The sequence below is a fragment of the Rhinoraja longicauda genome, chromosome 34 (assembly GCF_053455715.1).
Source record: "Rhinoraja longicauda isolate Sanriku21f chromosome 34, sRhiLon1.1, whole genome shotgun sequence".
In the NCBI taxonomy this organism is placed as follows: Eukaryota; Metazoa; Chordata; class Chondrichthyes; order Rajiformes; family Arhynchobatidae; genus Rhinoraja; species Rhinoraja longicauda.
In genome coordinates, this window is record NC_135986.1 from 4723396 (window position 1) to 4738140 (window position 14745).

The window sequence follows — 14745 nt, forward strand, 5'->3', positions numbered from 1 at the left end:
CGTGTAACAGTGTGTATTGCTGAAAGAAGCAAGAAGGGGGAGGAGGGTGAGAAGGGAAAGCCTGAAGAGCGGGGCCGGTTTCCCCGACGGCCAGAACGGTTACAGTTCAGTTTATTGTCACGCGTACCGAGGTACAGTGAAAAGCTTTTGTGTTGCGCGCTAACCAGTCAGCGGAAAGACGACACACGATTACAATCGAGCCGTCCACAACGTACAGATACATGATAAGGGAATAACGTTCAGTGCAAGGTAAAGCCAGCAGAGTCCGATCAAGGATAGTCCGAGGGTCTCCAATGAGGTGGATAGTAGTTCAGCACTGCTCTCTGGTTGTGGTAGGACGGTTCAGTTGCCTGATATCAGCCGGGAAGAAACTGTCCCTGAATCTGGAGGTGTGCGTTTTCACACATCTATACCTTTTACCTTACGGGTGTCAGGATAGCGGAGCCAGGGGGTATGGGGAGAAGGCAGGAACGGGGTACTGATTGAGAATGATCAGCCATGATCACATTGAATGGCGGCGCGTACAGGCTCGAAGGGCCGAATGGCCTCCTCCTGCACCTATTGTCTATTGTTATGGGGAGAAGGCAGGAGAATGGGGTTAGAAGGGAGAGATAGATCAGCCATGATTGGAGGGTGGAGTGGTCTTGATGGGCCAAATGGCCTCATTTTATTCCTATCACTTATGACCTTTTGCCCGATGGGAGAGGGGAGAAGAGGGAGTGGCCGGGGTGAGACTGGTCCTTGATTATACTGCTGGCCTTGCCGAGGCAGCGTGAGGTGTAGACGGAGTCGATGGAAGGGAGGTTGGTTTGTGTTGTGCCGGGACCCAGGTCCCCTTACTTTTCTGTGTAGGAAGGAACTGCAGATGCTGGTTTAAATTGAAATTGAACATCGACATAAAATGCTGGAGTAACTCAGCGGGACAGGCAGCATCTCTGGAGAGGAATGGGTGACGTTTCGGGTCGAGACCCTTCTTCAGACTGAGAGTCAGGGGAGAGAGGAAGGAAGTGCAGATGCTGGTTCACACCAAAGATAGACACAAAATGCTGGAGTAACTCAGTGGGACAGGCAGCATCTCTGGAGAGAAGGAATGGGTGACGTTTTAAGCTGAAGAAGGGTCGCGACCAGTTCTTTCCAAAACACACACACACAGTCCACACCGACCAGCGATCCCCCACACACTAACACTATCCTTGTGTAAGAAAATAACTGCAGATGCTGGCAGCGCCGGAGACTCAGGTTCGATCCTGACCACGGGTGCTATCTGTACGGAGTTTGTACGTTCTCCCCGTGACCTGCGTGGGTTTTCTCCGAAATCTTCGGTTTCCCTCCACACGCCAAAGACGTACAGGTATGTTGGTTAATTGGCTGGGGAAAATGTAAAAATTGTCCCTAGTGTGTGTAGGATAGTGTTAGTGTACGGTGATCGCTGGGCGGCACGGACTCGGTGGGCCGAAGGGCCTGTTTCCGCGCTGTATCTCTAAATCTAAAAAATCTAAATCGAAGGTATTTATTCACAGAATGCTGGAGTAACTCAGCGGGTCAGGCAGCATCTCAGGAGAGAAGGAACGGGTGACGTTTCGGGTCGAGACCCTTCTTCAGACTGATGTCAGGGGGGCGGGACAAAGGAAGGATATAGGTGGAGACAGGAAGATAGAGGGAGAACCGGGAAGGGGGAGGGGGAGGGGAAGAGAGGGACACAATAGGGACAATTTACAATTTTTACCAAAGCCAATTAACCTAAAGACCTGAACGTATTTGGAGTGTGGGAGGAAACCGGAGCACCCGGAGAAAACCCACCCAAACTATACCAAATTTGAGGAAGGATATTGGTCTCCAAATTTGAGGAAGGATATTGGTCTCCAAATTTGAGGAAGGATATTCTTGCTATGGAGGGCGTGCAGCGGGACTGTCGTATGTTGAAAGGCTGGAGCGATTGGGCTTGTATACACTGGAATTTAGAAGGATGAGGGGGGATCTTATTGAAACATATAAGATAATTAGGGGATTGGACACATTAGAGGCAGATAACATGTTCCCAATGTTGGGGGAGTCCAGAACAAGGGGCCACAGTTTAAGAATAAGGGGTCGGCCATTTAGAACGGAGATGAGGAAGAACTTTTTCAGTCAGAGGGTGGTGAAGGTGTGGAATTCTCTGCCTCAGAAGGCAGTGGAGGCCAGTTCGTTGGATGCTTTCAAGAGAGAGCTGGATAGAGCTCTTAAGGATAGCGGAGTGAGGGGGTATGGGGAGAAGGCAGGAACGGGGTACTGATTGAGAGTGATCAGCCATGATCGCATTGAATGGCGGTGCTGGCTCGAAGGGCTGAATGGCCTCCTCCTGCACCTATTGTCTATTGTCTATTGTCTACTGGTTTCCCTCTCCCCAGACTCTGTGTGAAGAAGGGTCTCAATCCGAAAGGTTACCCATTCCTTCTCTCCAGAGATGCTGCCTGCCCGGCTGAGTTACCCCAGCATTTTGTGTCCACCGTCCCCTTACCTTTCTGATGAAGTAGAGGGAGATGCAGATGGAGAGGAGAGACATGATCGCGATGGCCGTTGCGTACTGGTAATACTCATTGCAGGACCATAGAATCACGCTGAAGGTCTGGAAAACGTGGAATGGATTCAGCACCTGGAGAGCGGAGAAGCAGAGAGGAAACACTTCAATGAATGATGAATTATCCCCCGTCCTGTCCCCATCCCCCACCCCTTCCCTCTCTCTCTCTCCATCCCTCCCCTCTCGCCCTCCCCCCCTCTCTTCCCTTCCCACCCATATAACAATTACAGCACGGAACCAGGCCCGTTCGGCCCTACCAGTCCACGCCGACCACTTTCTCTGACCTAGTCTCATCTACCTGCTCTCAGACCATAACCCTCCAATCCCCTCCCATCCATATACCTATCCAATTTACTCTTAAATAATAAAATCGAGCCTGCCTCCACCACTTCCACCGGAAGCCCATTCCATACAGCCACCCCCTCTGAGTAAAAAAGTTACCCCTCATGTTACCCCTAAACTTTTGTCCCTTAATTCTGAAGTTATGTCCCCTTGTTGGAATCTTCCCCACTCTCAAAGGGAAAAGCCTACCCACGTCAACTCTGTCCGTCCCTCTTAAAATTTAAAAAACCTCTATCAAGTCCCCCCTCAACCTTCTACGCTCCAAAGAATAAAAGACCCAACCTGTTCAACCTCTCTCTGTAGCTTAAGTGCTGAAACCCAGGGAACATTCTAGTAAATCTCCTCTGTACCCTCTCCATTTTGTCGACATCCTTCCTCTCATTTGTGCCCATCCCTCTTTCTCTCCCTTCCTATCCTGTTTTTCTCCACCACTCCCCTCACAGCTCTTCAAAGGGCGGCACGGTGGCGCAGCGGGTAGCGCTGCTGCCTCACAGCGCCAGAGACCCGGGTTCGATCCTGACTAATGGTGCCGTCTGTAACGTTCTCTCTGTGACCGCGCGGGTTTCCTCCCACACTCCAAAGACGTCCGGGTTTGTAGGTCAATTGGCTTGGTATTTATATAAATTGTCCCTAGTGTGTGTCGGATAGTGTTAGTGTGCGGGGATCGCTGGTCAGGGCGGACTCGGTGGGCCGAAGGGCCTGTTTCCGCCCTGTATCTCTAAACTAATCTAAAAATCTCCAGCACAGCACCTCAGAAAGGATCAACATTGAACATAGAACGATTTATTCACAAAATGCTGGAGTAACTCAGCAGGTTGGGCAGCATCTCGGGAGAGAAGGAATGGGTGACGTTTCGGGTCGAGACCCTTCTTCAGACTGATGTCGGGGGTGGGACAAAGGAAGGATATAGGTGGAGACAGGAAGATAGAGGGAGATCTGGGAAGGAGGAGGGGAAGGGAGGGACAGAGGAGCTATCTGAAGTTGGAGAAGTCGACGTTCATACCACCGGGCCGCAAACTGCCCAGGCGAAATACGAGGTGCTGCTCCTCCAATTTCCAGCGGGCCTCACTATGGCACTGGAGGAGGCCCATGACAGAGAGGTCAGACTGGGAATGGGAGGGGGAGTTAAAGTGCTGGGCCACCGGGAGATCAGTTGCGTTAATGCGGACCGAGCGCAGGTGTTCAGCGAAGCGATCGCCGAGCCTGCGCTTGGTTTCGCCGATATAGATAAGTTGACATCTAGAGCAGCGGATGCAATAGATGAGGTTGGAGGAGGTGCAGGTGAACCTCTGTCATAGAACAGTACAGCACGGAGATGCAAAGGGACTTGCTGGTGCAGAACTCCCAAAATGTTAATCTGCATGTCAAATCGGTAGTAAGCAAGGCAAATTCAATGCTGGCATTTATATCTAGAGGACTGGAATACAAAAACAGAGATGTACTGCTGAGGCTCTATAAGGCGCTGGTCAGGCCGCATTTGGAGTACTCTGAGCAAATTTGGGCACCATATCTGAGGAAGAAAGTGCTGGGTCTGGAGAGGTTTACAAGAATGGTTCTTGACTAGAACGGGTGTCAAGGGTTATGGGGACAAGGCAGGAAAATGGGATTAGGAGGCAGAGATCAATCATGCTTGAATGGCGAGTGGACTCGATGGGCCGAATGGCCTAAATGTACTCCTATAACCTGTGAACAAGTTGGAAAGATTGAATATAGAACAGGAGGTACAGGAACAGGCCCTTCGACCAACAATGTTTGTGCCGAACACGTTGCCAATCTAAACTGATCTCACCTGCCTGCATGTGATCCATGCCCCTCCATTCCCTGTGCATCTACACCACCGATCAGCCAAAACATTATGACCTGATGAGCCAAAACATTATGCCCACCTGCCTAATATGCTGTTGGTCCTCCGTGTGCAGCCCCATACGCAGCAGGGTGCCATGCGCTGTGTATTGTGACACATTCCTCCCGTGACCACCATTAAAATTTTCCGTGACTTGTGCCACAGTCGACCTTCTGTCGGTTCGGACCAGACGGGATAGCCTTCGTTGCCCTCGCGCGTCGATGAGCCTTGGGCGCCCAACACCCTGCCTGTCGCCGGTTTGTGGTTTGTCCCTCCTCGGACCACTGTCGGTCGGTCGGTACTCACCACTGCTGACCGGGAGCACCCCACAAGCCTTGCCGTTTCAGAGATGCTCTGACCCAGTCGTCTGGCCAGAACAATTTGGCCTCTTGTCAAAGTCGCTCAGGTCTTTACTCCTGCCCATTTCTCCTGCATCCAACGCGTCAACTTCAAGAACTGACCGTTCACTTGCTGCCTAATATATCCCACCCCTTGACAGATGCCATTTTAACAAGATAATCAATGTTAGTCACTTCACCTGTCAGTGGTCATAATGTTTTAGCTGATCGGTGTATATGCCTATCTATAAGCGTCTCAAACACAACTGTGTCTTAAGCGTCTTAATCGTATCTGCCTCCACCACTACTCCTGGCAATGTGTTCAAGGCCTCCACCATCCTCTGTGTAAAAAAACTTGTCCGACACATCCCCATTATTCTTTCCACCCTCTGTGTATAAAATCATGAGAGGAACAGATCGGGTACATACAATACAATATATTGCCCGTTGTATTGTAATACAATACAATACAATATATCAAAAACATTGGCCGTCTCCGTCCATCCCTCTCCTCCACAGCTGCAGAAACCCTCATCCACGCCTTCATCACCTCCCGTCTGGACTACTGCAACAGCCTCCTCTATGGCGCACCCTCAAAAATCATCAGTAAACTTCAATACATTCAAAACTCCGCTGCCCGTCTACTCACACACACCTCGATCCGTGACCATATCACCCCCGTACTTTATAAACTCCACTGGCTCCCCATCCCCCAGAGAATCCAGTACAAAATCCTCCTCATAACCTACAAAGCCCTCCATAACCTGGCCCCATCCTACCTGACCGACCTCCTCCAAAGGCACACTCCCACCTGCACCCTCCACTCTGCCGCTGCCAATCTCCTATCCCCCCACATCCGGACCAAACTCAGATCCTGGGGGACAGGGCTTTCTCCATCGCAGCTCCCACCCTATGGAACTCACTACCCCAAACCGTTAGAGACTCCTCCACACTCACCACATTCAAAACATTGCTGAAGTCTCACCTGTTCAGTACTGCCTTCAACCACTGAAAGTCACCTCACCTTCTGTCTCCTTTCTCTGTTCATTTATTTATTTACTTATTTATCTATTTATTCATTTCCATATGTTCTCAAAATCTCTGTAAAGCGTCTTTGAGTATATGAAAAGCGCTATATAAATAAAATGCATTATTATTATTATTATTATATCTTTATTGTCATTGTACAGGGGTACAACGAGATTGGGAATGCGCCTCCCATACGATGCAATAATTTAATTAGCGAATCAGTATTAATTTAAACAACCCAATGAAACAAATTGGAAGTTTTAAAACAGAATGAAGTGCAAGTAGATCTGTGCCGGTTCACTGTGCGATGTGACCATCCGGCTCAGCAGGACCGGTTCATAGCAGCTATGGCCCTGGGGATGAAGCTGTTCCTGAGTCTGGAGGTGCGGGCGTAGGCCTTGTATCGTCTGCCCGATGGTAGAGGTTCGAACAGACTGTTGCAGGGGTGTGAAGAGTCTCAGGGGAATGGAGGACCAGGAGACATAGGTTTAAGGTGAAGGGGGAAAGATTAAATAGGTATCTGAGAGGTAACTTTTTCACACAGTGTACGGAACGAGCTGCCAGAGGAGATATTTGAGGCTGGGACTATCCCAATGTTTAAGAAACAGTTAAGACAGCTACATGGATAGGACTGGTTTGGTGGGATATGAGCCAAACGTGGGCAGGTTGGTGGGACTAGTGGAGATGGGACATTGTTGTCCGGTGTGGGCAAATTGGGCTGAAGGGCCAGTTTCCACACTGTATCACTCTATGTCTCTTACCGTATAGGTTTCTCTGCACAGATGTATCACAAAATGACATACCTTAACGAAGATGAGGAGGAATTTCTCTAGTCAGAGGGTGGTGAATCTGTGGAATTCATTGCCGCAGAAGGCTGTGGAGGCCAAGTCATTGGGCATTTTTAAAGTGGAGATTGACAGATTCTTGATTAGTACGGGTGTCACGGGTTATTGAGAGAAGGCAGGAGAATGGAGCTGGGTGGGAGAGATAGACTAGCCACGATTAAACGGCGGAGTAGACTTGATGGGCCGAATGGCCTAATGCTGGTCCTAGAACCGGGGTCTCTGGTGCTGTGAGGCAGTGGCACTGCCAGCTTGTTGGGAATTGTCATCCAGGGCCTTACCTCTTTCACCAGGAGGTGGGGGATGGAAGGCACTTTCACGTCAATCTGGTTCTCTCCGTAGAAAAGCTTCCTGCAGAACGACACAAACTCCGAGGTAAAATTCACTCCACAAGCCCGCCCCGTCTCCATCAGGTAGTCTAGCCCAAAGATACTAGAGGTGCAAGATGGACCACTCCGTTGAAATCGCCTATACTGAAGTGTAGTACGCAAAGGAGCCATTTTAGTAAGCAAAACCCGCCTCTCGCAGTGTAATCAGTGTTTAGGGGGAACAGTATGTGTGATGATACCATTAAAATGCAGAATATATCTCATCTGCCAATTCACAGATTTTTGTTATTTTTCTTTGCAAATGTTTCTGCAAGTTTCTGCCGACTAAAATGGCGCCGTGACGTACGACGGTTTTTAAGGTCGAGTGGTCTATCTTGGTCCTCTAGTATCTTTGGTCTGGCCTGCCCAGAGCCCTGGCACCATCTTTACTCTGCATTCTTTCTCTTCCCTACTCTCTCCGCCTCTCCCCCCGTCTCTCAGCGCCCCATCTCTCTCCATCTTCGCCCCCCCCTGCAGAACTGGGGCACATCGGTAGATTTGCTGGAGACCCGCGTTCGTTCCCGGACTATGGGCCGCTTGTCTGTACGGAGTTTGTACGTTCTCCCCGTGACCTGCGTGGTTTTTCTCCGGGTGCTTCGGTTTCCTCCCACGCTCCAAAGATGTACAGGTTTGTAGGCTTACTGGCTTGGTACGAGTATAAATTGTCCCTGGTGTGTGTAGGATAGTGTTAGTGTGCGGGGATCGCTGGTTGGTGGACCGAAGGGCCTGTTTCCGCGCTGTGTCTCTAAACGAAAACTAAACCACAAAAAAACTCTTGTTACTGAGAACTTTCCTTCCCCCTTCACCAATGCCATCGGGAATCAGCTACAGGAGCTTGAAAACTGTAACATCCAGGTTCAGGGACAGCTTCTTCCTTGCAAGCCATCAGGCTATTAAACACTACAACCTCAAATAAGCTCTGAACGACAAAAGACTATTACTGTACTGTTATTATTATTAACAGTGTACTATGTTTACATATTCTGTTGTGCAGCAGCAAGTAAGAATTTCATTGCTCTATCTGGGACATATGACAATAAAACACTCTTGACTTGCATACCATCCCAGGGCCTGCCTGCCTTCTCCCTCTCCTCTGTATTTCAAACACAAGTGTGAAAACGCACACCTCCAGATTCTGGGGCAGTTTCTTCCCAGCTTTAATCAGATTACCGAACCATCCTTCCCACAACTCAAGAGCAGTCTTGACCTCCCATCTACCTAATTTAAGTTTAGGCGATGGTGCCACAGTTTAAGAATGGTGCCACAGTTTAAGAATAAGGGGTCAGGCCATTTAGAACTGAGATGAGGAAAAACCTTTTTCAGTCAGAGAGTTGTGAATCTGTGGAATTCTCTGCCTCGGAAGGCAGTGGAGGCCGATTCTCTGAATGCATTCAAGAGAGAGCTGGATAGAGCTCTTAAGGATAGCGGAGTCAGGGGGTACGGGGAGAAGGCAGGAACGGGGTACTGATTGAGAATGATCAGCCATGATCACATTGAATGGCGGTGCGTGCAGGCTCGAAGGGCCGAAAGGCCTCCCCCTCCTGCACCTATTGTCTATAATTGGAGACCCTCGGACTATCTTTGATCAGACTTAACTGGCTTTATCTTGCACTAGACGTTATTCGCTTTGAAGGCAGGCACAAAATGCTGGAGTAACCCAGCGGGACAGGCAGCATCTCTGGAGAGAAGGAATGGATGACGTTTCGGGGTCGAGACCCTTCTTCAGAATCAGATTTTATAGCTTCCAACTTTTCCATTTTGATGTGTCTTTTTGCCTGCCTTTCATTCAGTTGTATTATGTACCTTTATGTACCTCTCAAAGGACCCAAACAGTCTTTCCAGGTGAGACAGAGGTTCACCTGCACCTCCTCCAACCTCATCCATTGCATCCGCTGCTCTAGATGTCAACTTCTGTACATCGGCGAAACCGAGCGCAGGCTCGGCGATCGCTTCGCTGAACACCTGCGCTCGGTCCGCATTAACGCAACTGATCTCCCGGTGGCCCAGCACTTTAACCCCCCCTCCCATTCCCAGTCTGACCTCTCTGTCATGGGCCTCCTCCAGTGCCATAGTGAGGCCCGCCGGAAATTGGAGGAGCAGCACCTCATATTTCGCCTGGGCAGTTTGCGGCCCGGCGGTATGAACGTCGACTTCTCCAACTTCAGATAGCTCCTCTGTCCCTCCCTTCCCCTCCTCCTTCCCAGATCTCCCTCTATCTTCCTGTCTCCACCTATATCCTTCCTTTGTCCCACCCCCGACATCAGTCTGAAGAAGGGTCTCGACCCGAAACGTCACCCATTCCTTCTCTCCCGAGATGCTGCCTGACCTGCTGAGTTACTCCTGCATTTTGTGAATAAATCAATTTTCATACCTCTCGTTTCCCTCTCCCCTGCCTCTAAGTCTGAAGAAGGGTCTCGACCTTTCATTGGTTAGAGTGCAATCCCACCAAAATAGCCCACCCCACCCCTCCCTCTCTGACCACGGCCCCTAGGCCCACTGCTAATCTCCACGTCACCTTCACCTCCTCACTTCCAGGACACCCACCCCCTCCCTTTGTTAAGGGAATCACTGCCCCCCCCCCCCCCACAAGGACTCCCTCCCCCCCCCCCCCCCCCCCCCCCCAACACACACACACCCACCGGTGCTCCTTGTGGCGAGCGGGCAGCCCGGCCGCGTGCCGCCCGTGGATGTCCGAGCAGGGCACGCCTTCTTCCAGCGCCGTCAGCCGGCGGAACTCCTGCCGCTGCGGGCACCACACGTACCGCACCTCGTGGTGGTCGACGTAACGAATCTGCGTCGAGAAAGCCCCCCCCCCGAGAGCGTTTAACCGTCACGCGCAGCGGCACCCGAACAACAACAACATTATACGGGCGGTAGAGTTGCTGCCTCACAGCGTCGGAGACCCGGGTTCGATCCTGACCACGGGTGCTGTCTGTACGGAGTTTGTACGTTTTCCCCGTGGGTTTTCTCCGGGTGCCCCGGTTTCCTCCCACACGCCAAAGACGTGCAGGTTTGTAGGTTAATTGGCTTGGTATAAATGTAAAATTGTCCATAGTGTGTATAGGATAGTGTTGGTGTGCATGGAACACTGGTCGGCGTGGACTCGGTGGGCTGAAGGGCCCGTTTCCGCGCTGTATCTCTAAACTAAACTCAAGATAGGGCGGCACAGTGACGTAGCCGTAGAGTTGCTGCCTCACAGCGTCAGAGACCGGGGTTCGATCCTGACCACGGGGGCTGCCTGTACAGAGTTTGCACGTTCTCCCCGTGACCCGCGTGGGTTTTCTCCGAGAACTTTGGTTTACTCCCACGCTCCAAAGACGTACAGGTTTGTGGACTAATTGGCTTGGTATAAATATAAAAATGTCCCTAGTGTGTGTAGGATAGTCTTAGTGTGCGGGGATCGCTGGTCGGCGTGGATTCGGTGGGTCGAAGGGCCTGTTTCCGCGCTGTATCTTTAAACTAAACTAAAGCTGCCCATCTCTCTGGGGGGGGGGGGTGGTATCACTTTGTCGCAGATGGCCGGGGGGGGGGGGGGATTACTACAATGATCCCAGGAATGAGTGGGTCAACATATGATGAGCGTTTGTCGGCACTGGGCCTGTACTCGCTGGAGTTTAGAAGGATGGGGGGGGGGGGGGGGGGCTCATTGAACCTTACAGAACAGTGAGCGGCCTGGATAGAGTGGATGTGGAGAGGATGTTTCCACTAGTGGGAGAGTCTAGGACCAGAGGGCACAGCCTCAGAATTAATGAACGTACCTTTAGGAAGGAGATGAGGAGGAATTTCTTCAGTCAGAGGGTGGTGAATCTGTGGGATTCTTTGCCACAGACGGCTGTGGAGGCCACAAGTCAGTAGATATATTTAAGGCAGAGATAGATAGATTCTTGATTAGTGCGGGTGTCAGGGGTTGTGGGGAGAAGGCAGGAGGATGGGGTCTGGACGGAGGGATAGATCAGAGAATGGCGGAGTAGACTGGACGGGCTGAATGCCCTCATTCTGCTCCTATTCCTTATGAATCGCACCTGAACTGCACCAGGATCCGGCGCCTTGGTCAAGAGATCCTTCTCGTACTCGGCCCGCTGGATGACGGGGGTGGCCGGGCTGCAGGTGGGCTCCTTCCAGTCGCCGGGGTGCGGAGCGCCCAGGGGGTCATGACCCGGGGCTTCCATGCTGCGCACACGGACACGGTAACAAGTGCGGAACTCGTCCTGCGGGAGAACGGACACAAGAGCACAAACGCTGGTCACTTAGCCTGGGCTCCCCTGGACCCCTCGTATTAGTTTAATTGTTTTAAACTGATTGTTTTAAACCAGGTTCAATCCTGACCTCGGGTGCTGTGTCGGTGTGTGTGTGTGTGTGTGTGTGTGTGTGTGTGTGTGTGTCGGTGTGTGCGTGTCTGTGTGTGCGTATCTGTGTGCGTATCTATGTGCGTGTCCGTGTGTGTGTGCCCGTGTGTGTGTGTCTGTGTCTTGTGTGTCGGTGTGTGTATATATGTGTGTGTGTGTGTGTGTGTGTGTGTGTGTGTATATGCGTGTGTGTGTGACGGTGTGTGTGTGTGTCAGTGTGTGTGTGTGTCGGTGTGTGTGTGTGTGTGTGTGTGTATATGCGTGTGTGTGTGACGGTGTGTGTGTGTGTGTGTGTGTGTCGGTGTGTGCGTGTCTGTGTGTGCGTGTCTGTGTGTGCGTGTCTGTGTGTGCGTATCTATGTGCGTGTCCGTGTGTGTGTGCCCGTGTGTGTGTGTCTGTGTGTGTATATGTGTCTGTGTGTGTGTGTGTGTGTGTGTGTGTGTGTGTGTGTGTGTGTGTGTATGCGTGTGTGTGTGACGGTGTGTGTGTGTGTGTGTCGTTAGTACTTTCTCCCTGTGACCTTGTGGGTTTCCCCCAGCTGCTCCGCTTTCCTCCCACATCCCAAAGACGTGCGGGCTTTCAGGTTAATTGGCCGACTGTAAATTCATGGTTCAAACTTTTAGGAGCAGAATTAGGCCATTCGACCCATCAAGTCTACTCCCTCATTCAATCATGGCCGATCCATCTCTCCCTCCCGACCGCATTCTCCTGCCTTCTCCCCATCACCCCTGACACCAGAACTAATCAAGAATCTATCTATCTCTGCCTTAAAAATATCCGCTGACGGCCTTCTGTGGCAAAGAATTCCACAGATTCACCACCCTCTGACTAAAGAAATTCCTCCTCATCTCCTTCCTAAAGGAACGTCCTTTAATTCTGATGCTGTGCCCTCTGGTCCTAGACTCTCCCGCTAGTGGAAACATCCTCTCCACATCCACTCTCTCCAGGCCGCTCACTTTCTCTGCATTAAAAGTATCTGGATGGGTTTGCCTTTTCACCCCCTAGTTAAAATCTTCCATCCCCGATTCCAGGGGACCTACACTAATCCTTTCTTCGTCGTTTTTGCACCGTAGAAAGCATTTTGTCGAGATGCATCACAGCTTGGTCTGGTAACAGCTCCATCCAAGACCACAGGAAATTGCAGGGAATTGTGGACGCAGCCCAGACCATCACACAAACCAACCTCCCTTCCATTTGACTCTATCTACACCTCACGCTGCCTCGGCAAGGCCAGCAGCATCATCAAGGACCAGTCTCACCCCGGCCACTCCCTCTTCCCCCCTCTGCTATTGAGCTAGATAGAGTTCTTAAGGATAGCGGAGTCAGGGGGTATGGGGAAAAGGCAGGAACGGGGTACTGATTGAGAATGATCAGCCATGATCACATTGAATGGCGGTGCTGGCTCGAAGGGCCGAATGGCCTCCTTGTGCACCTATTGTCAATTGTCAAAACGTACAGAAGTGTGAAAACGCACACCTCCAGATTCAGGGAGATCTTCTTCCCAGCTATTATAAAAGCCACTGAACCATCCTACTAACAACTAGAGAGCAGACCTGACCTTCCATCTGGTATTTATTCACAAAATGCTGGAGTAACTCAGCAGGTCAGGCAGCATCTCAGGAAAAAAGGAATGGGCGACGTTTCGGGTCGAGACCCTTCTTCAGACTGATCTCCCATCTGCCTCATTAGAGACCTTGGACTATCTTTGATCAGACTTTATCTTGCACTAAACGTTATTCGCTTTGATGTGTCTTTTTGCATGCATTTCATTCATTTGTACTATGGGTCGGCCCGCCGCAGACCATTCACCGTCCGGCGCGGCCTGGAATAGGCCGCGGGATTTTTCTCTGCTCGGCGGGGGCTTCAATGTCGGGAGCCAAGACCGCCCCGACGTGCAGCAGCAGCGGCAGCGTCTTCGCCCGCACCGGATCGCGGGGCTTGGGTCGGCCCGCCGCGGACCTTTCACCGGCCGGCGCGGCCTGGAGCGTGGCAACTACAACAGACTGACCGCGGGAGAAGACGGCAGGGGAAGAGAAAAGACATTCTGGCCTTCCATCACAGTGAGGAGGGGACTGGAAGAGACTCACTGTGATGGATGTTTCTTTTTTTTTGTGTTTTGTGTTGGTTTGTGGTTGTGTGTGTGTAATTGCTTATTTTATTGGTCTTCTTGTTGGACTGTGGGTGACGAAATCTCGTCCAAAAGACTTGTTTTTTGGATGACAAATAAAGGTAATTCTGATTCTGAATTCTGATGTACCTTTTCATACCTCACATTTCCCTCTCCCCCGATTCTAAGTCTGAAGAAGGGTCTCGACCCAAAATGTCACCTGTTCCTTCTCTCCAGAGATGCTGCCTGACCCGCTGAGTTACTCCAGCTTTTTGCGTCTGTCTTCGGTGTAAACCAGCGTGTGCAGTTCCTCCACACACACCTGTGGGGTGACGGGGCTGTGTCTGTGCTGTAAACCTCACCCAGCCTGCAGTGCGGGTAGCCGGGCATAGGGGGGCAGCACTTGCCATTGACCAGCTGCAGAGTCCTGCCCACTCCTCCATCCTTTCAACCCGACATAGAACAGCTCATTACTCATTAGAAACAGCTCATTGCTCATTAGAAACATAGAAAATAGGTGCAGGAGGAGGCCCTTCGGCCTTTCGAGCCAGCACCGCCATTCTGATCATCCACAATCAGTACCCCCCCGTTCCTGTTTTTCCCCCATATCCCTTGATTCCGTTAACCCTAAGAGCTAAACTCTCTCTCGTTGAGAACATCCAGTGAATCGGCCTCCACTGCCTTCCGCGGCAGAGAATCCCACAGATTCACACTCTCTGGGTGAAAATGTTTTCCCTCATCTCAGTCCGAAATGGCCTGTCCCTTATTCTTAAACTGTGACCTCTGGTTCTGGAATATTAAGAAAATAACTGCAGATGCTGGTACAAATCGAAGGTATTTATTCACAAAATGCTGGAGTAACTCAGCGGGTCAGGCAGCATCTCAGGAGAGAAGGAATGGGTGACGTTTCGGGTCGAGACCCTTCTTCAGACTGATGTGCCTGAGATCAGTCTGAAGAAGGGTCTCGACCCGA

The 14745-nt window shown here is 51.0% G+C and overlaps 1 protein-coding gene across 1 annotated transcript in view; it reads right to left on the minus strand.

Annotated features, from left to right (window-relative positions):
- LOC144609297 (polyamine-transporting ATPase 13A3-like) overlaps positions 1 to 14745 on the minus strand; it is an 85004-nt gene that overhangs the window by 36829 nt on the left and 33430 nt on the right. The window contains exons 5-9 of the mRNA XM_078427728.1: positions 11342 to 11527; positions 9959 to 10110; positions 7233 to 7302; positions 2498 to 2632; positions 8 to 19 (exon numbers count right to left, since the gene is read on the minus strand). Of these exons, the coding sequence (XP_078283854.1) occupies positions 8 to 19; positions 2498 to 2632; positions 7233 to 7302; positions 9959 to 10110; positions 11342 to 11527 (555 nt within the window). The remainder of the gene's footprint in view (positions 1 to 7; positions 20 to 2497; positions 2633 to 7232; positions 7303 to 9958; positions 10111 to 11341; positions 11528 to 14745) is intronic.